Raw genomic sequence first — 21,155 nt, forward strand, 5'->3', positions numbered from 1 at the left:
TACTCGATGTTTTCGCAATTTCAGGACAATATTTAAGTTTAGATCAATTTTTAATTTGTAAAGCTTCTGCCATTTTTATGTTTTACTGTTTATATTATAATGCATTGTTTTTAACAACAATTTTCTTTAATTCTGTTAAAACACGATATAGACATATCGATACATCTTTAGGCGGTCAGCTGTTTGGCACAGCCAGTTTCCAACACTGCTCTAATTGGCTCAAGAATTTTATTTACACGGCTTAAAAATGCCAACAAATGCCCACAAATACAGCATTTTGCTGCCCACCTACAATGAAAGGGACAATTTACCAATTATAATCTGGCTGATTGTGAAATACATGAAGGCCAGGTGAGTAGCTGTGCCAAAACGGTCTAAAACAGCATTTACAAAGTTCACTCTCTCTGTGCAGCGGCTACGAATACGAGGTGATTGTGATAGACGATGGCAGTCCGGACGGAACATTGGATGTGGCCAAGGATCTGCAGGGTATCTACGGCGAGGATAAGATTATCCTCCGGCCACGCGGCTCCAAGCTGGGCTTGGGAACAGCCTATATTCATGGTATTAAACATGCCACTGGAGATTTTATAATTATCATCGATGCGGATTTGAGTCATCATGTGAGCATAGATAACACCACTCTCCGTGTGACGTGTACGTGAAAGTGTAAACGAATCTAACCCCACACAGCCCAAGTTTATACCGGAGTTCATCGAGCTGCAACAGAAGGGCGACTATGACATAGTTTCGGGCACTCGTTATGCCGGAGAAGGCGGCGTCTATGGCTGGGACTTCAAGCGCAAGCTCATCTCACGCGGCGCCAACTACCTCTCGCAGGTTCTGCTGCGCCCCAATGCCAGTGACCTGACCGGCTCATTCCGACTCTACAAAAAGGATGTCCTAGAGAAGTGCATCGCGAGCTGCGTGTCGAAGGGCTACGTATTTCAAATGGAAATGTTGGTACGAGCGCGACAACACGGCTACACCATTGCCGAGGTGCCCATCACATTCGTGGATCGCATCTATGGTACATCCAAGCTGGGTGGCACCGAGATCGTTCAATTTGCTAAGAATCTGTTGTATCTGTTTGCTACTACATAAGCAAGAAGTCAAGAGACCATAAATGAAACATGCGCCGGACTGAGTGGATTTTTAAATTAATAATTTCTTTGGATTTTCTTTGCATTGTTTGTACATTTGGTAAGATTTGTTTAAAGAATTTTACATACAACTAATGAATTATGCATGAGAAATTTGTTTGCCGTATTTATAATAGTTCAAAATTCTGTTTTCCTTTGGTTTCCTTTCTTGTAGGAGGAGCTTCATTTATAATTTGAATAATGATAACTAACTTTAATTGATTTAATTTAATTACTCAAGTCGAAAACTTTGTGCTGGTTATCTGGATTGCCATACAATGTGCCACAGTCATCCTCTAGAGCGTCGCCGGAGCCGCCGCCGTAGTTCTTCAGCGCCAACGTAAGCAGAGCATTGCGATCTTTGAGGGCCAGAACGACATAGGCTCCGTTGGGCAGTATCTCGCAGGTGCTCACCTGCGCGGGTGGCTTGAAAACTGCCAGCGATTTGGCTGCCACAAAAACGAGCAATGTAGAGAAACTGCATAAGAAATTGTAAAGACAAAGACCCACCTGAGTTCAGTTCCCACATGCGTATGGCACTGTCGCGTCCCTCCTTGTCATAGGAGACCAGCACCTTGCCGAGTGGATCCAGTTTCAAGAACGTCACCGGTGCATTGTGGCCAATCAAAGTGGACTTGCAGTTGCCTGTGACCAGATCCCAGATGACTATTTTGGCATCTTCTAGACCAGCTATAACACAGGCATTCAGCTGCGATATGGCCAGGGAGACGGTATTGCAGCTTGGCTTCCACTTCTTGAACAGAGTTCCACTCTGAAGATCATACACCACAATGAAGTTCGGTGTTGTCGGCTCATTCAGCTCCTTGGCCACCACGCACACATAGGAACCCTCATGGGTAATGGCCGAGAGTGAGGTCATAAAGTCATGGTGGGGTATGCGGAGATCGTAGAGCAGTTTCCGCTGCGACAGATGCCAGACGAGCAGAGGGAAGGGCTTCTGTGTCTCATCGCCACAGACAAGGATGCTGCAGATAAATGTTTCCACTCAAGATTCAAACGATTCAAACGTATACCACTTACCGCCCATCTCCGGAGACCAGCAAGGAGTTGAGGAAACGATCTTCGCCAGCCTTAAAGGTGGTCACACAATCCCCCGAATCAAGATTCATGAGATTCACGTACATCCGATTACGAGAGAGGCACACCAAATGATTCTGATCATGAAGACCGAAGTAGGGCATCTTCTGGTTCATCACGCCCTTGAGTGTGACCTGATCACGGAAAGGAGCGCATCATCAATCACACGACTTTGAGTAGGGATTTCAGATGAAAGACTCACCTTAAACTTTCCCTCATCAAGATTGATGACACGAATCTCGCGGCGACAAAGCACTGCCGCCTCGTAGCTGCCAACGGGACACATCGCCGTCGGCTGCTGTATGCCCTGGAGCTCTCTGATGCGACAGCAGTTCTTGACATCCCAGATGCAGATCTCGGCCCGTTCCGTGCACATGGAGGCCACATAGCAGCCCGGCTGGGGTAGATTCATCAGCAGATCGTAGCCCTTGACAGGAGCAACAGCCGGAGCATCGCTGTCACCAGCACCATCGGCCTGCTCTGGCCTCTCATTGCCATTCTCGGTGTCTAGGTCCGCATTGAGTATCTCGAGGAAGGCAAACTCTAGCTCATTGGTGTACTCCCACCAGGAGCGTATCTTCTGATCGTCCTTGAGGGCGGGCGACTCCCTAAAGCTCGTCTTCAGATAGTACTTCATAAGCGTATAGAACTGTTGGCCGTCGTAGCTCAGCTCGTGCAGATACTGGACGAGAAACTGTTTGAGGAAATTGATATGCACATAGCCGGTGGATCCATCGCTGCCAACGGAGGCTAGCCACTCGGCGTGAAGGATGTCGTGCATCAGATGATTCGGCCCAGTGGCATGCACCTTGTTGGCAATCCATTGGAGGTCCGTAAAGTAAAAGCAATTGAAGAGTATGTCGATCTTGTGCGCCGCCGGCTTGTCCTCAATCACGGCACAGAAGTGATGATAAGGCAGTTTTAAGTACTTCTGGTAATTGTAGCTGCAATGTGAGATTCTTGATATAACAGAAGGCGAATCCTGTGTGTACAAGAGCCTGGAAACTTACGTGTTGGCACCCTGGCTACCCTTGAACTCGCTGTCCTGCCGATCGAAGTAGTCCCGCAGCGCTTCATGTACCAGCCACTGCTTCTGCGCATACCTCGCCAGGACGGCACGTCCAAAGCTTCTGTCCGCTATCCTAATATTCTTAAGACCTAATAGCATTGGTCCCATCAGCCAGCAGAACTTGGACCATATCTTGAAGGCGACCTGCGCCTCCAGCTGCGTCATCTTTTGGAAAACACCCAGGCAGTCGCTCTCCCTGATGCCCCACGGCGACAGCCGCACTATCAGCAGCAGCAACTCCACCTGATCCGCCGCAAACTTCGTCTCCAGCACCTGCAGTATCCGACTGGAGATGTCGCCGATCTCACTGATCGGCTGCGCCACGTGCCCCAGCCATGCCAGCCACCACAGCGACTTGGCATGGTAGGGCGTCTTGCCGTGCAGCGATTTCCATTCGTCGGGCAACTTGAGGGCTCCGTTGGCCGCGTAGAAGTCGCCGCCTCCGGAGCTGAGTATATCGTGCCACTGGCGCTCAGTAAACTGGCGTAGGCGCAGAAAGCAGCGCTGCGGTATGCCCAGCTGCGCCAGCGCGCCGAGCATATCAAAGGAATCTTCATCCTGCTCCGCCTCCTCCCCCTTTTGCTCTGCCTCCAGCTCGCTGACGGTCAGGATGAGCTTCGAGTTGCCCAGCTGCAGTGGCAGCCAGTCCAATGCCGCATCACGCTGCAGCTCGTCCACTCCATCGATTATGAGGACAAAGAGGCGCTGCTGGCGTGCCAGAATATCCCGAATGACTCCGGCATAGCCCTCGAGGGTCTGTGGATGGAATGGATTTTTCAGATGATAACTCTCGATTATTCAAGCTGTTCATTCACTTACGTGTGGCACCTGGCACTGCTGGCCCGTCTCCAGCACCGACATCTGATTGGCCATGGAACCCAGCAGCGAGGTGAGATCCGATGAGCGAGCACTAAGGTTGGCATATCTGTTGTGGAATGTGGAAATGTTAGTAGGAGCTTGGCCCTGATCATGATATTGGTACTGGGCCTACCTTAATATCAGCTGGGCCTCTGGCTTCCAGCGATGCACATTCTCCATTATCTTGGAGACGAGCACACTCTTGCCACTCCCCCGATCGCCGGACACGACCAGGGGTTGAGCGTTGGAATCGCGTATGTAGCGCTTCACATCGTTCATGATGTCGAAATTGGCAGAGTTTTGGGCAAGCAGTTTGGAGTAGTGGCCGATGAGCTGGAGCTCCTCGAGCAGGACCCTGTCCACGCCCAGCGTGTTGTAGGGTATACTGCTCTTTTGCTGATGTTCCTCGAAGATGGCGGCCAGCGACTTGTCCAGCAGACTCTCGATAACGGCCGACAGCTCCTCGTCCAGGATGTTCATGGTGGGCAGCAGGCGAATCAGATTTTTCTCGCACAGCTGACTCTTGAGCTCCGCATAGATGCGGGTGATGCGACGCAGCACCTCCAGCTCCAGCTGGCTGGCATTCTCCGGCGCCCGGGAGTAGTGGGCACCCGTCTGTATCCATATGCAGCGCTTGGCAAGCTCCTGGCTCATCAGCACCGTATTGTTGATCTCCTGCTCCACCACCGTGGTCAGATAGGAGTCCTTGACGTCGTCCGAGAAGAGGCGCAGCAGCACGGCAAGCAGCTCGTTCAGCTCCCCGTTCGCCTGAGTGGAGTACGGGTCGATCTGCTGTGTGTAAAGGCGATGGCACATCGGCTGGTAAGAATTGTCAATGGTGTACCACTTCTCGAGAAGCAGTTTTTCGGCATCGCTGGCGGTACCCAGCACCGAAGTGAAGTCCTGACTCTCGATCGTCAGCGGCAGCATCGGTGTGCCCAGGGTGGAGCCCAGGAAGAGCACGGGTATGATATACGCTCCGGCAGAATGGCGCGATATCTCGCACAGGCAATTGGCGGCCTCTTCATGGCCGCCCTGGGCCTCCAGCGGGGTCTGCGTCCACCTCTTGACCTCCTGCAGGCGGGAGAAATCCTTCTTGGCATTGCCGTTGGTCTGCTCAATATGCTCCTCGCTGTCATGGACATCGGCAATGATGAAGTCGAATCCCCTGCTTTGGCACTTGCTCTTGAAATGTTTGTACAGGCTGTAGATGACGCGCTTATGCTTCTTGTACTCGGTGCTGTTGTCAGCCAGTATATAGATGACAATCTTCTTGTCCCGCTCGATCTTACGGCCAGGCGGGGGTTTGCCCTGGAGCATGCTGAGATTTCCCATGCTCGGATTGGCATTGGCCACATCGCTGGGCGCCAGCGCCCCCTGCGGTGTGGTGGTGTTGGAGTCTAACAATGCATATCAGTATCAGTATAATCGCCTCTCCAAAGTTCCGCCGATCGTCCTCCCTACTTACCTTTTTCCGTGGCACCGGGCTTTGCCTGAGCCGGCTGTGCTGCCGACTGTGTCTGATTGCCATTGGCCTCTGGCGCTGGGGTCGTCTCTGGCAGAGCCTCGACAGCGGCTAGTGGGGCTCGCTTCTCATTGCCCATATCATTGGATATCAGTATATCCTTCTTGTCTGCCTCCTGGTAAGGTGGGGAACTGGAAGCAGAATCAATTAGGTTGGGTTTTCTTATAGCGTAGGCATGCGGAAGTCACTCACTCATCGGACTTCTCGGAGCCACTGTCCTTGTCCTTCTTTTTCTTCTGGCCGGAACTGCACACGTTGCCCATGATTTGACGGAGTGAAGCCTCTGTTTGATTCTAGTTAACTTAAAATTGACTATGGATGTCCTGCAATGAGTAGCCATAAAAGGATGTTCAGAATATGCTCTCCTTGATTGATTAATGGATCGTTAGATATATCTCACAGCTGTTAGGCATTCATGCACAGAGATCTAGTTGTTACCTTCGGTGGTGCTCCCCCCATATCGATTAAGTCCTTGCTGATAAATCTGACATACCTGAGATTTATCAACATTTGAAAATCTTACGTTTTCATTGAAAATCCTTTTTTCCATACATATTTGATGGATTGGCATATCTTTTCCCACAACAGGTCAATGACAAAAACAAAGTCTTGCCATCCTGTGAGAGAGGCGCAGAGAGCCCGAGAGAGCGGTGGAGAGAGCGAAAGCTCAGGCAGGTAGAACGCATGCTCTCTGCTATGCTGGAACTGAACTTTATAGAGATTTTCTGCGTTTGAATTGGCATTGGCGTTAATCAAGTGGCCGGGCTGGCCTGGTTGGGTGGATGGGTGGTTGGGTGGTTGGGTGGTTGGGTGGCTGGGTGGTGGGTCTGTCGGCTGGTCTGGGTCTGGGTCTCGTCTCGGATTTATTGCGGGCAATGCGCTTGGCTGGATTTTTGTGTACACGCTTGAAAATTGTTGACGCGCGAGCTCCCTCTCTCCCTCTCTCGCTCATCGCACTGACGTCTGTCGCTCTCTGTCTGTCCTTCTTTCGAAATCCCTATAGATGCTAAATATGTTCTTTTTTTTGTAGTTGGATATCAAGTATTTATTGGATATCAAAATATGTTCAATCGCTCGGACAGACACACACATAATTTTATGTCTTTCGCATTCAATTTAAATTCTTTCACAGTGGCTAAAAATACATTTCCCTATATACACAGAAGAGAGATACTTGTATACGTTTCTTTTTTGCATCTGCTAGTTCGACATTTTGTCGCAGATGTATTTCGAAATGGTTCAATATCAATTAATTTATCAAACCTTCCGCTTTTTCCCTTTCTTTTGCAGATGCCCCACTCACATAGAGAACTATTCACTCTCGGGCGTACATACACTAATCGCGGTGTGTGTGTGTGTGTGTGTATGCATCGTTTAGTTGGTTAGTTGATTTATTTTAATACACAAATTTCTGGCACTTACTTTTCTTTACGCGCTTTTCACATGCGCCCCCGCCGTACCGTACTCGTACCCGTACCCGACCCCGAGCACGTTCCCGTTCCCGTACCCGAACCCGAACCCGTAAGCGAACCGAATCTAAAACATTTTCCACCCACTGCACTTGCACTTTGCTCAATTAATTGCTTAATCAAAATGTTTGTTACACTCTTGCTGCCCCGAAGACATTTTCGTCTAAAAAAGTGTCTACTTTTTCAGTGTGTGTGCGTGTTTTACTGGCGTTTTTTTTCTTTTGTATTTTTTGTATTTGCTTGTGCGCGCTTTGGATAGTTTTTCCCGTGGCTCTGTGCGTAGTCGTCGGTGCTCGGTGCTGTGCGTTTTCACTGCTTCTGCTTCTGCTTCTGCCCGTGAGCGGTGATGGAAAATTGTATGCCAGCGAGCGAGCGTATAGTGAAAGCTTTTTCAATGCTCTCATAAAAGCTCTGCTGCGAGGGCTGCACAACCACAACCCCCGTTTGGAAAAAGCGCCATAAAAAGCAGCCGAAAAATGCTTTCCGAAAATTACCGTTACAGGTAGGGCTAGAGCAATATGCAGAAATTCTTAATGCGAAAGGGATAAAAGGGAAAACTTTGTTAAAATTAATGCACAATTTTTCAATAATCTTGGTTAATTATAGATTTTTAATAATATTAATGTTGGTTTTTTCAAATGAATACTTTTTTCATGATATATTTTGTATATGATAAAAACCTACATGTGGAATGTACATACTAGCAAAAATAGACAATTATATTATTTTTAATTTATTAAAATAATGTTTACTATTATCAAAGGCATACCCCTCTTAGGTATGCTATAATTTTGGATAAACTAAACGACCAAATCCCAAAAAAATCCATGTTAGAGGGACCAACCACCGGGAGGGACCATTGTGAGCTGTCAGAAATTGGCTGCTGCTCTCTTGATCTGTCAAAATGCGAGAGCTGGAACGACTTTCGTCTCGCAGCAGCAGCTGGGCTGGCTGCATTTCGTGTTTTTCCGCCAAAGTGTGAAGTCTCGTGGCTCAGAGCCCAAGCGTAGAAAAAATTTAAAAAGTTCTCCTGCATCCGAGCAAAAAATTTAAAATATCGGTGCGAAAATGCTATAGATCAAAAGCAAGGAGGAAAATCAAAGGAAAAAAACCAATTGGAAATAATCAAAATGAATCGTCTGCTGCTGCAGTGTCTGGTGGCCACCATTCTGGTGTACAAAGGTTATAATTAATTTAAAAAATTAATCCAACTGCTCAAAAGGGAGTTTAGGAGGGGGAAAACAGAATCTGGTGAATGAAAAACTGGCTTGAAATTGTAGAATTTTCCATGTGAATTGGCAGAAAAATGTATATGCTGCTGGGATTATATAAGCAGGTGGACAATGCGCAGGTCCCGAATGATGCTGGAAACGACTCACATCTGGAGCAGGCATCGGGGGAAATAGGTCAATGTTTTTGCCACCAAGCAAGGCGGAACAAAACAAAGAGAGGGACAACGACAACGACAACGAATCCGGAATCACAACAGAACACTCGATAGGGGGTTGCTGCTGTTGTGCTTGGGGGTTGGCGCTGGCAACAGCTGTCCACGGGCATTTGTTGATCTGTTTTGAACTGTTTTGTTGCAGTGATTTCTGTGCCCACCAGCACAACTGGTACTAGTGTCCAGACCACCACAGAGATCCCCCAACAGGACGACGACGACGACGATTGGGATGAGGACGATGACTCCCTGGAATCCGACGATGACGGTCGCGTCTACAAGAACCCTCGCAACTCACCCTCCACCGAGTGTCCCAGGGATGAGGAGCAGGCTACGCTCTTGGGGCAGAAGTGCTTGAGAAAATGCTCCTCGGACGAGGACTGCAAGAGCAAGAAGAAGAAGTGCTTGTGCGACGGCGTCTGCGGCAACTCCTGCATCAAGCCGGGTAGGCCATGGACATACCTTTGGTTTCCGGTTCCATTTCTCACTGTGTCTTTTGTTTTTAGACCGAGAGTGCCCGGAACTGGCTCAACCTACTCTGGGCCAGGTCACCGTGGCCGGTCGCCACTTTGGTGCCCGTGCCTCCTATGCCTGTCCCCACGGCTATCATGTGGTGGGACTGCAGAGCCGTCTGTGCCAAGCCGACGGCAACTGGGCGGGCGCCGAGCCAGCCTGCAAGCAGAACAGTAAGTGAACAAATTGCACTATTAATTTCAATTTTTAATTCGTGTTTCTTGGGCAGTCTACTGCCTGAAGCCACCACAGATCGAGCATGCACGGAACTCGGCCCTGCCCGAGCAGGAGACATTCGACCTGGACTCGACGGTGCAGTACCATTGCCATACGGGCTATGTGACCAATGGATTTCCTAGGGCCAAGTGTCTGGCCATCGATAACCAGGCCAGCTGGTATGGACCCGATATACAATGTGAACGTAAGTTCAATTTACTCCGTAAGCTACTTTGGTGTAATTTCTGTTCTTGGGTTATCCCTTTTTTAGCCCGTTCCTGTGGCCAGCCACCGGATCCGGCCTATGGCTGGCATGCCGGCGAGTGCTATACGTACGGTTGCAAGATCACCTACAATTGTGGCACCGGCTACGAGCTGGTGGGCAAGCACGAGCGCTACTGCCAGTCGGATGGCTCGTGGACGCCCAAGGAGCTGCCAACGTGTGTCTGTGAGTATTTTGTTGGACTTGATTGGATCGGTGGTGATTGTAATTTGAACTCCCTTTGAACTCCATTCCTCCTCTGAAGCGGATAGCGCAAATGTAACCACAACCCAAGCGTCGTTGTCCTAAGCACGAGGCACACCCTTTTGAATTTCCGTAATGCAAGCAAGCAACCCGTTAGAGATCTGGGGAGACGTCCCCGAGCCAATTATTAAGACAAAAAGAAAAAATTAACCCGTACTCGTACTTTGATCAGGGCTCCTTTCAGTCTTGTTGAAAACCTTCCTGAATATCCATCTATCTATTGATCCTAGCGTTACCGACAGATTGTTCAAATTTTAATGCAAAAACCTTGTTGTTGTTGTTGGCCTATTAATGTTGATTGAATAAATAAAAGTTACCGCAAATCTTAAGCAAAAACAAAATGAAAATCAAACATTTAAACGAAACCAAAACGCTCACAGTTGTTTTATTTGGTGGATCCTTCCAAGAATGGCTTTTTCGAAGATTTGTGGTAACTTTTACCCTTAGCCTTGCCCCAACTGCTTCCCTTGCCAGTTCATTGCTAACTTCCTTCTCCACTCTCCACTCTCCAACCCTTTTTCCAGTGGTGACCTCTGTGGTCTGCCCCACGCCGGAGAATCCCAAGAACGGCAAGGCCACCTACACCACCCTGGCCTACAATTCGGTTGTGAGCTACGAGTGCCGCTACGGTTACACCCTGGTCGGCGAGAGCTCCAGTCGCTGCGGTGCCGATCGCAAATGGAGCGGAACCCTGCCCACCTGCAAGGGTAAGCCGTTTATGCTCTCAGAGTACCCAAAGATAATGCTAGAACCTTGAACCTGCCAGAGATCAATTGCGGACATCCTGGTGTCCTGTACAACGGCTGGATCGAGAACATTGAGGCGGGCACTGGCCTCGGCGCCAGCATCATCTTCCGCTGCCAGCCCGAGATGATGATCAACGGCTTGGGGTCGAGTGTCTGCCAGATCGATGGGCGCTGGCGCAATGCCTTGCCCGAGTGTCTGGCTCCCTGCGTGGTTCCCACCATATCCCAGGGCTATGTCATTCCCATCGAAATAACCACAGACGAGAACGGAACGACAATTGTCACGCCCACAACGACCACAACCCAGTCGCCCACCCAAACCCTGGGCGGAGTTGAGAAGGTCAAGCACGGCACTGCGCTGGAGGTGAAGTGCGATGAGAACTACGAGTTTCCCGTCTCATTGTTGAGTCCGCCGACCTGCAACAACGGCACCTGGAGCATAATACCACGCTGCATTCCGGCCCGCTGCAAGAGCATGCCGCGTCCTCCCAAGCATGGCATGGTGATGGCCCCCAAGACGGAGCACGGCATGAAGGCGCGCTTCAAGTGCAAGGATGGGTTCAAGCTAGTCAGCCCAGAGGGCAAGGATGTCACCGATCCGCATGATTACGTGCTCACCTGTTCATTTGGCAATTGGACGGGGGAGACGCCAAAGTGCGATGAGGTCTTCTGCTCGTTTCCGGGCTACATACCCAACGGAAAGGTTCTGCTGGTGGGCAACATGGGGCTCTACGACTACCGGCCGTATGTCAAGAAGATTGTCAACAACAAACAGATCATGTATGACTGTGACAAGGGATATGTCCTGGAGGTAAGCCACCAAAAAACTTTAGATACCAAACTCCTTTGAAGCTGATGCTCCCCTCTTCTCCAACAGGTTGGTCCGCCGGGTGCCACTTGCGTGGGTGGTAAATGGCGTCCCCTGGATCTGCCGCAGTGTCTACTGGGCCAGCATCCTCGACTCCGTTGGAATCGCCGTCGACGTCGCTCCCTGCAGCTGCGTCAATTGAGATCCGTATATCTGCTGCAAAGACAGCGACAACTGCAACGCGAACTGGCGGAACACCAAAACCATTTGGAGGGAGGTAAGTATCTCCGATCGCATCTCAAGTAGGTCTTTTCTAGCAGTATTCATTCTAGCTGGGACCTCATCGCACCGGGTAAAGCGCAGCCCCAATCCCACGGACCTGGATCTGGCCTATTCCAAATACTATCAGACCATCAAGGAGCGCTATCAGCGTTATGTGCGGAAAATGCTGGGCCACAACAGGATTTATCAGAAGCTGCACGCCCACGATGGACTCTGGTACGATCACAACAGTGCCAACAGTCCGAACAATCCCGAGATGGTCATGATGCGAGGCAAGACCACGCACAAGTGGCACAGCCCTAACGAGGCCAATGACTTTGAGGATAGAAACGATTATCGAGCTGGCGGAGTAGTGCCTCTGCCCAACATCAATCAGAGCTCGCGAACCCACACCCACAACCAGTCCATAAACCATAGCTCCAATGAGGCGCCACTAGCCAACGGGTCACCGCCTCGAGCGACATCAAGGAAGTATCACCCGAACACGACACTCTCCTTCATCGAACAGCTAAAGTCCCAGATCGTGGGACGGCGTCGAAAGCGGAGTACGAGCATTGGCTCAGGCTCCCCTCCACCGTCCGCCACGCTGCCCGATGCCGATGTGGACACCAGTGACGGGGGCGAGGCTGGTAAAGGTGCTGGGGGTAAGCGTATTCGCGGACCCTGCGAGGATCTCGACTGGGATTCGTTTGCCAACATTACCACGGTGCGACCGGGCAAGGTGCCGGGACGAAATTCCGTGGGCATCATGCTCCAGCTGGAGTGCAATGCGGGATTCAAGCTGAACATTAAGGGGGAGAATGCCACGGCCCGCTGCATACGCGGAATCTGGAAGCCCGAGACCCCGCGATGTATGTCGGCTCCTTGCCTGGTGCCAGCCGTGGAGCATGGCCAGTACTACAAGGTGGAGCCGCACACGAAGCAGCTGAGTGATAAACCATCTCTGACGCCGCTGTCCACCTACGAGGAGATCCAGTCCAATGAGTTCGTGACCCTGGAGTGCGAAGATGGCTTCAACATACAGGTGGCTTATCCCATATTTGAGGAGGGTTCAACTCATTTAATTTTCCTTGTGCTTTCAGGGCTTGGCTCAGCTGCGTTGTGCTCATGGTTCCTGGTCGGTGGCCGCTTTCTCCGAGTGCACCTCCGTGCCTTGTACACTGCCCAACATTCCGGGTGTCATCTATGATGTGAGAGTGCGCCATCAATCAATTGATTTCCGAATAACTGTTCCATAAAATCCCCACAGGGCGGTTACCGGGCAGGTCTAACCATCGGCCATGGGAGCACAGTCAACGTGAGGTGTGAGCTCTCCACCAATGCCAATCCCATTGAGATGTCATGCCACAAGGGCGTCCTCACGCCACCCAGTATACCCTGCGAGTCGGGGATGCGTAGGTCCCGCGAGGAGCTCGAACATGCCACACCAACGCCGCATCCCAAGATGGAGCACAATGAGCTGGACAACGATCACGACCATCATGACAACAACACGGAAGAGCATGACCATGATGACTTGAAGATGTGTGGCCCGCCTATGCTAACCGACGGCGCCCTGGTTTACAAGTGAGTATCGGAATCAATCCAACCCTCAGGCCATCATCAGGTTGTCCTCATCTTTGTAGAAATACTGATCCTCATGTTGATATTGATGGAATGTACGAGAGCGGCACAGAGATCTTCTTTAATTGCATACCAAATGCGGCTGGGGATCGGCAGACATGGCGCATTATCTGCGACAACGGCCTGTGGATAGGACGATCCTACAATTGCGGTAAGACGACTGTCCCCTTTGATCCAAGTGCCATATTTATGCATTCTTTTGCCAGAGAACGGCACGTGCGTGTTCAAGAACAACGAAGCGAATGTGGTTAGCTTTTACAATGATCTTGAGATCCGTGAAGATGTTGTAGACTTTCCCCCAGGAGCTACTATAATCTCCAGGTGATACATATACTATTCGATTTCTGGTTGAATACTCACTATACCTCACTATACTTTTCTTGCAGGTGTGTCGATATTGGCAAGTTTTCCATGACTGGGAGCCACGAGCGCACTTGCATTCATTCGGAATGGACAAACACAAAGCCCCTGTGCTCAGGCCTGAATCAGGAGAACGACTATGCGAGTGGGTTAACTGCCGGATTTGCCGAGTGCCAGTTCAACTGAATCCTTTTTATTGCAGTGGAAAAGGCACCCACTATCCTGTTTCGCCACCAGAACGGACCCATTGCCCAGAGCAACGATGGCAAACTGATTGTCTACCCGGGCACCACGCTGCACATGGAATGCCTGTGGATGCGGCGCTTCGGCAATCCCAAATGGAATGTCAGTCACGTGCACAAGTGGGTATCCCGAGGATTGAGCAATTTAGCTTGATGGGATCTTAAAATGGTTATATTGGCACTTTCAGGAACTACACGGAGGGCTGGGTGACCGAGGCAGATGCGGGCCGGGACTCATCGCTGGAGTATCGGCTGAGCATTTTCGATGCCAGCCACGACGACACAGGATTCTACTCGTGCATGACCCCGGCGAGGCACGAGCACGCCGTCGAGGTGGTGGTCAAGGCAATCAACTGCCCGGAGATACCGATACGAAGGGGCCTGATCGTGAACACGAACGACACGAAGCTGAGCACACGCGTGCTGTTGTCCTGTGCCAATGGCAACTCGTTGATTGGCGCATCGGAGCTGTTTTGCTTGCCGAGTGGCAATTGGAGCGCACCGTTGCCGGTTTGCGAGAGCGTCGAGTGCGGAGATATACCGCTGCCGAACAATGTGAGCTCGCCGCGCGTCTCCGTGCTGTCGCGGGAGGTGGGCGGGCGCGCGGCGTTCTCGTGCTCGTCGGGTTACGGCTTGCGCGGCCCTTCGGAGGCCATCTGTAACCCGACGGGCGAATGGTCGGCCCCATTCCCCACATGTGTTGAGGTGCAGTGCGATAATCCCGGTGCGCCGCAAAACGGTTACGCCCAGGGCTCGGCACCTTACCGTGCCGGCGATGTGGTCCAGTTCAATTGCAACCCGGAGTACATGATGCAAGGTCAGCCAATAATTGCCTGTCAGGATAACGGCCGCTGGTCGGGCGGTCTGCCGAAGTGCGTACAGGCCTGTTCGTATCCAGGCACCGTCATCAGCGGCCGCATGTCCTCGGTCAAGTTCTACTACGCCATCGGCGAGAGCATCACCTTCACCTGTGACGCTGGCCTCGAGCTGCGCGGCTCCAAGGTCCTCAAGTGCATGAAGAACGGCAAGTGGTCCAGCGCCATACCCACGTGCGTCACCAACGAGGCACCTCCGCCCGGCACTGTCGGCTCCAACAAGCATGTGTCCAACACCATGGGTTGAGAGGAGGATACCACAACGAAGCAGCAGCTAGCAGCTGAGCGAGCGGCCGTTTAGTAAGTTAATGAGTTAAATCAAAGTGATACTAATACATATGTACTAACTAATGCACATTCAAGGCTCACAGTCTCACGCGTAAACTAACTTACTAATACACTGACATTCTTGCGATTCGAAATTTAATTGTAATTGTCTAACGGCCCATCATTTTACTATTAATAAATGTTCGTCGAATAAACAGTTCTTGGGCTGGGGCCTGGGATTCCTGCGAGTAGTAATCTTATTCGATTATGTCAAAATGCTTATTCGGCTTTTCACAGTGTAATTGTTATCCTTCCTTATCTAAAAAAGCTTTATACACATTCTGTAGATGAACAACAAATTCGAGTAAATCTTGCTCAAAGTCCCTTTGGTCATAATGGTTCCCTTTGGTGTGGTGTCTTATTCAATTTCGCTATATTGGTTAGAATCTCTTGTATGTTCTCCAAAGCATATCAAATATTTTACTCAATGGTTCTGATGGCTCCTAGTTAAAAGGCTTTTCAAAGCGCCTATTAGCTTAAGAAAAAGCTGGCATACGCTTTTAGAACACAAAGTTTTTCCCGATTTTTCAAAGTTCTCTACTCTGCCAAGCTTTTATCAGTAAAAGCTTTGTCCTTTAGAGTCCTTTAGCTTAATAGAAAACTACTAATTAATAATAAAGAATTTATATAATATGTTTAAATGAAATATAAAAGAACCTTAAAAAAATATACAAAAATAAAATATTAAGGAATATTCTTGAAAATATCAATTTCCGAAAGGCTTGCAAACCAAAGATAACGCAACAAGGACTACGAACGGTTTAATTAATAATTATAATTAAAGTCCCATCACTATAATTACTTGTGTAAATATGTATATATTATTTACACTGTCCGGAATTAATATAATTATACAACGCTTAATAGCAACAACAAAAGCATTTAATTAAATCAATTTAAAAATCACACGACAAGCACACGAACTCACAAAAACAACGTGAGGGATGAGAGGAAGTATCGCACAAACACTTGTAAAACACACTCGACTTTTGTATATTTGTTTGATGGTTGTTTTTGGGCTTTATTTGCGCAATACATACAGGAATAAGAGCATCAAGGACGGACGGCGCAGGCGGGATCAACAATACAATAAACATTAATGCTTAAACACAGACAAATAAACATAAACATTTATGTCAATAAAATGAACTGATGCTTGACCCGCTCGGTCAGATAAACCGTACGGTCGGGCACATGTCCCCCCCTTCATGGACCCAGCAGTGCTCACAGATACACACGGATAAACACCCATCCATGGCAGGGCTGGTTGCAACACTTTAGATGGCTTTTCCCTGGACAGCACTGTCCTGCCCAGGCCAAGGTTGAAATTTACCAGAGTCTTTGGAGCGTCTAAATATTTTTGTCAAAGACCCCGACATCAATACGCACGAGTGCGGAGCACTTTCAGCAAGGGGCTGGCATCTACTGTGCCATGTGCATCTACTAGTAATTGCGCCTTTACAACAGGCGTAGTATTTCTGGATAACTAACGTCTAAAAATAGGACGATAACAAACAAAAGAAATAGTTTTAAGATGGTACAGATTAAGAACAAATAAAAATGTTAGAAAACTTCAAATATCCTGTGAAAGTTCGTACAATTATCTTTTCAATCCATCAACTTTTGTGGATCTCCGCGTTGCAGATGTCGATTGAAAATATTGAAATTGCACCAAATCGCGATTTTTAATTTATGCCAAAATTAAATTGCGAACTCCAAATATGAAGAAGTGATCTCTCATTTTTGTCCCGTGCAAAGTACAAAATGACAGTAGCACAGTGCTATCTGAAAGTTGTGAAATTCCATATCTTAAAGTAAATAAGATATTAAATAGAATCGGTATTCATGAAAAGTAAAGGCATATGTATTTCTGAGATATTTTTTAAGTATTTTCTTTTATAAGTTTAGCATTGCTTACGAATATGAATGCTGTAAGGATTACTTATTCAGCATATTATTCAGCATATTATATATTCATACAAAATTAACTGCCATCCTGATCCATTTGGAATTGTTTCACTGATAGAGTACTAAGGTACTGGCGTCTCTTGAATTAAATATTGACACGCACTCGCACTCGTACGTCTTGATATGGTTGGCGAGGTCCGTGGCACTGATGGCTGGGCCTAATTTGGTTTGAATACGGTTTGCTTTGTACAATTAGATTATTGACTGGCCTTAGACCTGTGCTCTGTAATTGAGTCCTGCTGTTTGTCTGGTTGTTGGCCAAGATATTGCATTAACTGAATTTAGGCAGCTTTCAATGCATACAAATATATTTGATTGGATGCCCTTTTTGTTCATGAACAACATCTGTTGGGAAATGTGGTTCGGAAAAAACTGAAATTGCTTTTCAAGCTGCGATTTAATTTTGATTTAATGTCTGCGTTTGTTCGTTGCATCAAACACACAAATTTTGTTTGCGGCCACTTAGTGGCCCAAACTTTTACGTAATGGAAATTGTAGAAACATTTGGTTTTTGCAGCTTTTTTCCTTTGGTTTTGCGTTTTGTCTGGGTTGTTTAACATTTTGTTGTACTTTTATTTTATTGAAATTAATTAAAATTACTCGTGTGCATGTGGGGTTTTTGCGCGGCTTGTGAGTGCGGATAAACTAATTACGTTTTCATTTAAAAATAATTATAAGCTTTAAGTTTTATAAAAAAGCCTTTTCTCGGTTGTTTAATCGGCTTTACTTGGCCGTTAAAAAATAGAGGGCTATTATTGGGGGTGTTCTACTGTTGGTTCAGTGAATTCCAACCTCCGAAGAAGAGTAAAAGCCTTAAACATTTACCTTTTTGGCTTTTATTTATCTGTAAAGTTCCTAGAATTTTGTTCTGTCTGTTTTTGATTTAGGTATATATGTTTTAGATGTGTAAATATTTTCCCCAAGCACTCAAAATCATCATCGGATGCCTGGTGCAATGGGCAGGCCAATTCCCCAACGACTTTCACGCCCTCCCAGCCAGTCTCTCTGCTCAGCAAACACATTCGCCAAATACACCAAAATCTGCACAACATCGGATACATTTATCAATAAATATTGAAATACTTATGCAGCTCGGCAAATATTTCATGAACCTGCTGGTCCTCTCGCCTCGCCTCTCCCTGGTGTAGAGCCAAATGCAGCATATTTTTCATTTCAACACGAGCAAAATTGCATTTTTAAATATATCGAAGCGAAGAGAGCAGGAGAGAGGCAAAAGGAAACCATTTGGAGTAATAAATAAAAAGAAATAATAAATATGCTGCACCAAAAACTAACAAATGCACAGAGCGAAGCAAACAGACAAAACAACGGGTAGAAAATATTTGAAAAAGCTTTTTAGTGTTATTGATAGTTCAGCTTCGCTCTCCTCAATGCATTTGCCATGGCACGGGGGGACAGGACCAACTGGAACAGCATTTTGTGTCATTCGTTGCTGTTTCGCTTTCCGTTTTCCGTTTTGCATTTTGTATTTGTTTTGTTTCAGGGTTTTGCCTCTTTTTTTTTTGTTTTGTGTCTTGAATCTGTTGCAGATCCGCTGCTGCTGGGAAGAAGCGCTTCCGGTTATTTAAATTCTAACAAATACAAATTGCTGGGCGTTTGCTGCTCAGTTAGGACACACTACACTCAACAGTTGTTTGACACCATTGCCATTGTTGGCCATGGGTTTTCACATGCTTTTTCACATCCCCCTATCTCGGTCTCCGAAATATTTTGCATATCTGGGTCATATTTCGAATGTTGGTAGAAGAGAACAAGACTGCGACGAAGCTTTGCGGATGTCCTTCCAAAGGTGCTCAAAGAATTAAGTCTCTACTAGGGACATATATAATTGTAGCTGATATAATATAGCGAGCATCTTGCGGTATTATTCAGAAAAACAGTGGAAAAAGCTTTAAAAACAAATCATAAATCCAAACGTGGCTTGTTTTGCAGGATATCCTCTTAACGGCTTTACCCTTTCAGACATTGTTCCGACCAAGTCCAACCAAGCATTTTCCTGACCATTGTCCAGAGTGGTGGATGCACTTTAGGTACTAGTACTGGTATATCGGAGCATCCCAGCGATCTCTCTTCGATGAGTGCATGGTTTCGTGAATGCTGTTCGATGCTAGCGAATATTTTATCGCTCGGTTTACCGTGCTCTTCATGGTATTGTGTATTTATTTGTGTGATTTTGGTTTTGTATTTGCTCTTTGTTGGTGCATTGTTTTGTCCACATTGTGTGCAGTACGCCATTGTTTTTCTCAACAGCGCGTGGCATGTTGTTTGTGGACAGCTGCCACAGGAATTGTACATTCATTGGATGGCAATATGATGACATTCTCCGTTTTGTGTGGACACGCCAATACGCTTAGAGCTCGTCACAATATACATAGAGTTCTGTTAAAGGTTTGTCAAAGTACATATTCAATTATTCATAGTCATTTTTCACTATTGGCAGGAATAATTCAACAATAATATTTTTTGCTGTTTTTCTAGAAATTTTTGCAAACATTTGAAAAGACTTTATGGACTGTATCTCAGTTTGGCTACAACCCAAAGACTCCTGTAGTTCGTGAGGAGCCTTTGACCCACATGGTAAACTTGGTGACTGAGCAGCTAGCCTCATGTGCTCACTTCCTCCCACTTGGGCACATTATTGTATCTACTCAGTCAGTCAAGTGTTGTCGTTGCCACAGATTTTCATAATGTAAGCCCACGCACAAGAGCAGCGAAAAGAAACAACATATGTACGTATGCCACAACAAGTGGCAAGAAGTTGCGGCGCAAAAGCAGTGCGCGTTGCATACTTTAAGGCGCTTAAATGCTTACGCTGAGAGTCGCTGGCAGGGCCATAAATAAACTGGCATATGCGCCGTGAAGTATGCAACGGAAGCTCTAATGCAGTTAGATGATGACGACACTGCGCTGGGGTGGCCCAGTGCACTGCAGTGGCACGGTGGCACGGTGGAGTGCTGCTTGAGTGTGTAACTTGCAGCGTTCTTCGCGTGTGGCAAGATAAATCTCAACAAGTTTTTATGCGTTTCTTCCCGCTCTTCGCATTTTTCTCCACCCATATATTATTTTTTTCTGTATTCTTTTTGGCATAACAAAAGTTGACTACATAAGCCGTGCGGTGCAAGCCAGAGGAGAAGACTTGGTACGAAAAAGAAACCTCGAGGAAATGCGCCAAGCAGTATGCAGCATCTTATGTATTTTCTCTTTTGATGGCTCCCAGACACTTACTTTCTTTGATTAGAATCTGGCTGCTCTTTTCGCTTTTTATTCAGTTTTGTCTGTCGCTCTCGTTGCCGTTCTTAGGTCGGGCTCATTAAAGTCGGTGGCAAAGACATTAAGCATACGCCGTGGTGACCTATTTTAAAACGTGTTTTTCGCTTCCCCTTTGCTTTGTTTGGCGACATTTTCGCTACTATCGCTGACTGGCCCGACTGCCCGACCGCCTGCCTGCCTGTCTGCCTGGTCCTTTACCCCATTTACCCTGTTTGTTGCTCTGTATGCGCTTTGGGCCCTTTTATTTTGCCTTTCGGCCATGCTTTGCCTTTTTACGTGACGAGACGTGCGGGGCTGCCTGTTGTTTACGGGTATGTTCGAAAATGAATGCCACATTCCTCTCTTTGCCTCTCACTGGAAGTTTCCAATGAAAAAGAGAAAGACGCAATGGTTATTTACTCTTAACATCTGGAACAAAGGGCTGGAAATAATATTGCTCACCTTTGACACGTGGTGACGAATCTTGAAATAGCTTAAAAATGTAGCCGTCACTGTGATTTCAAAGAAATTTAACAACTTTAATTCATTTTATAATCCTGAAATAATATAAACTCAACTTTAAAAGCCTTTTATTCAAATTTGTAAAACTTCAAGATAAAAAAAACATTGTCCGGCCGTCATCTGAAGAGCACTTAAAGGATTAAAGCCAACACATTATTGGCACTCGAAAGTGTGCAATTGTTTTTTGAAAAATATTTTGGAAAGTACGGCGTGATTTCCATCAAAAAAATGGTAAAACAGTTGGCTTCAACAGCAGCTGTCTGTACGAGCAG

The 21,155-nt window shown here is 47.4% G+C and overlaps 3 protein-coding genes across 5 annotated transcripts; 2 read left to right on the forward strand and 1 right to left on the reverse strand.

Annotated features, from left to right (window-relative positions):
• Nucleotides 1–218: 218 nt before the first annotated feature.
• LOC6593323 (probable dolichol-phosphate mannosyltransferase) lies at nucleotides 219–1,242 on the forward strand. The gene is made up of 3 exons (XM_002018909.2): nucleotides 219–351; nucleotides 413–623; nucleotides 694–1,242. The coding sequence occupies exons 1-3, from the start codon at nucleotides 248–250 to the stop codon at nucleotides 1,102–1,104; spliced, it is 726 nt and encodes a 241-aa protein (XP_002018945.1). The 5' UTR covers nucleotides 219–247; the 3' UTR covers nucleotides 1,105–1,242.
• A 95-nt stretch (nucleotides 1,243–1,337) lies between these two features.
• On the reverse strand, nucleotides 1,338–7,496 carry LOC6593322. The gene is made up of 10 exons (XM_002018908.2): nucleotides 7,115–7,496; nucleotides 5,885–6,015; nucleotides 5,636–5,823; nucleotides 4,301–5,567; nucleotides 4,129–4,234; nucleotides 3,251–4,065; nucleotides 2,443–3,184; nucleotides 2,184–2,374; nucleotides 1,653–2,128; nucleotides 1,338–1,591 (listed from the first exon to the last, which is right to left on the reverse strand). The coding sequence occupies exons 2-10, from the start codon at nucleotides 5,953–5,955 to the stop codon at nucleotides 1,371–1,373; spliced, it is 4,077 nt and encodes a 1,358-aa protein (XP_002018944.1). The 5' UTR covers nucleotides 5,956–6,015; nucleotides 7,115–7,496; the 3' UTR covers nucleotides 1,338–1,370.
• Nucleotides 7,497–8,130: 634 nt separating this feature from the next.
• LOC6593321 (protein lev-9) lies at nucleotides 8,131–15,318 on the forward strand. Of its 3 annotated transcripts, XR_003408603.1 has the most exons (17): nucleotides 8,131–8,343; nucleotides 8,751–9,050; nucleotides 9,112–9,291; nucleotides 9,348–9,539; nucleotides 9,606–9,782; nucleotides 10,385–10,567; nucleotides 10,627–11,417; nucleotides 11,484–11,691; nucleotides 11,747–12,720; nucleotides 12,779–12,886; nucleotides 12,946–13,262; nucleotides 13,322–13,470; nucleotides 13,526–13,640; nucleotides 13,706–13,824; nucleotides 13,882–14,041; nucleotides 14,110–15,096; nucleotides 15,160–15,318. XR_003408603.1 is itself a non-coding variant. In XM_026987591.1 (16 exons), the coding sequence occupies exons 1-16, from the start codon at nucleotides 8,292–8,294 to the stop codon at nucleotides 15,041–15,043; spliced, it is 4,959 nt and encodes a 1,652-aa protein (XP_026843392.1). In that variant the 5' UTR covers nucleotides 8,131–8,291; the 3' UTR covers nucleotides 15,044–15,318. The 3 variants fall into 3 exon arrangements, 2 of the variants coding, with proteins under 2 accessions (XP_026843392.1, XP_026843393.1); XM_026987591.1 differs by having other exon boundaries at nucleotides 14,110–15,318; XM_026987592.1 differs by lacking the exons at nucleotides 10,385–10,567; nucleotides 10,627–11,417; nucleotides 11,484–11,691; ... (7 more) ...; nucleotides 14,110–15,096; nucleotides 15,160–15,318 and adding an exon at nucleotides 9,862–10,160 and having other exon boundaries at nucleotides 8,155–8,343.
• The last annotated feature ends 5,837 nt before the right edge of the window (nucleotides 15,319–21,155 follow it).

Source organism: Drosophila persimilis, unplaced genomic scaffold (genome assembly GCF_003286085.1).
Source record: "Drosophila persimilis strain 14011-0111.01,24,50 unplaced genomic scaffold, DperRS2 tig00000124-arrow-pilon, whole genome shotgun sequence".
Classification (NCBI taxonomy): Eukaryota; Metazoa; Arthropoda; class Insecta; order Diptera; family Drosophilidae; genus Drosophila; species Drosophila persimilis.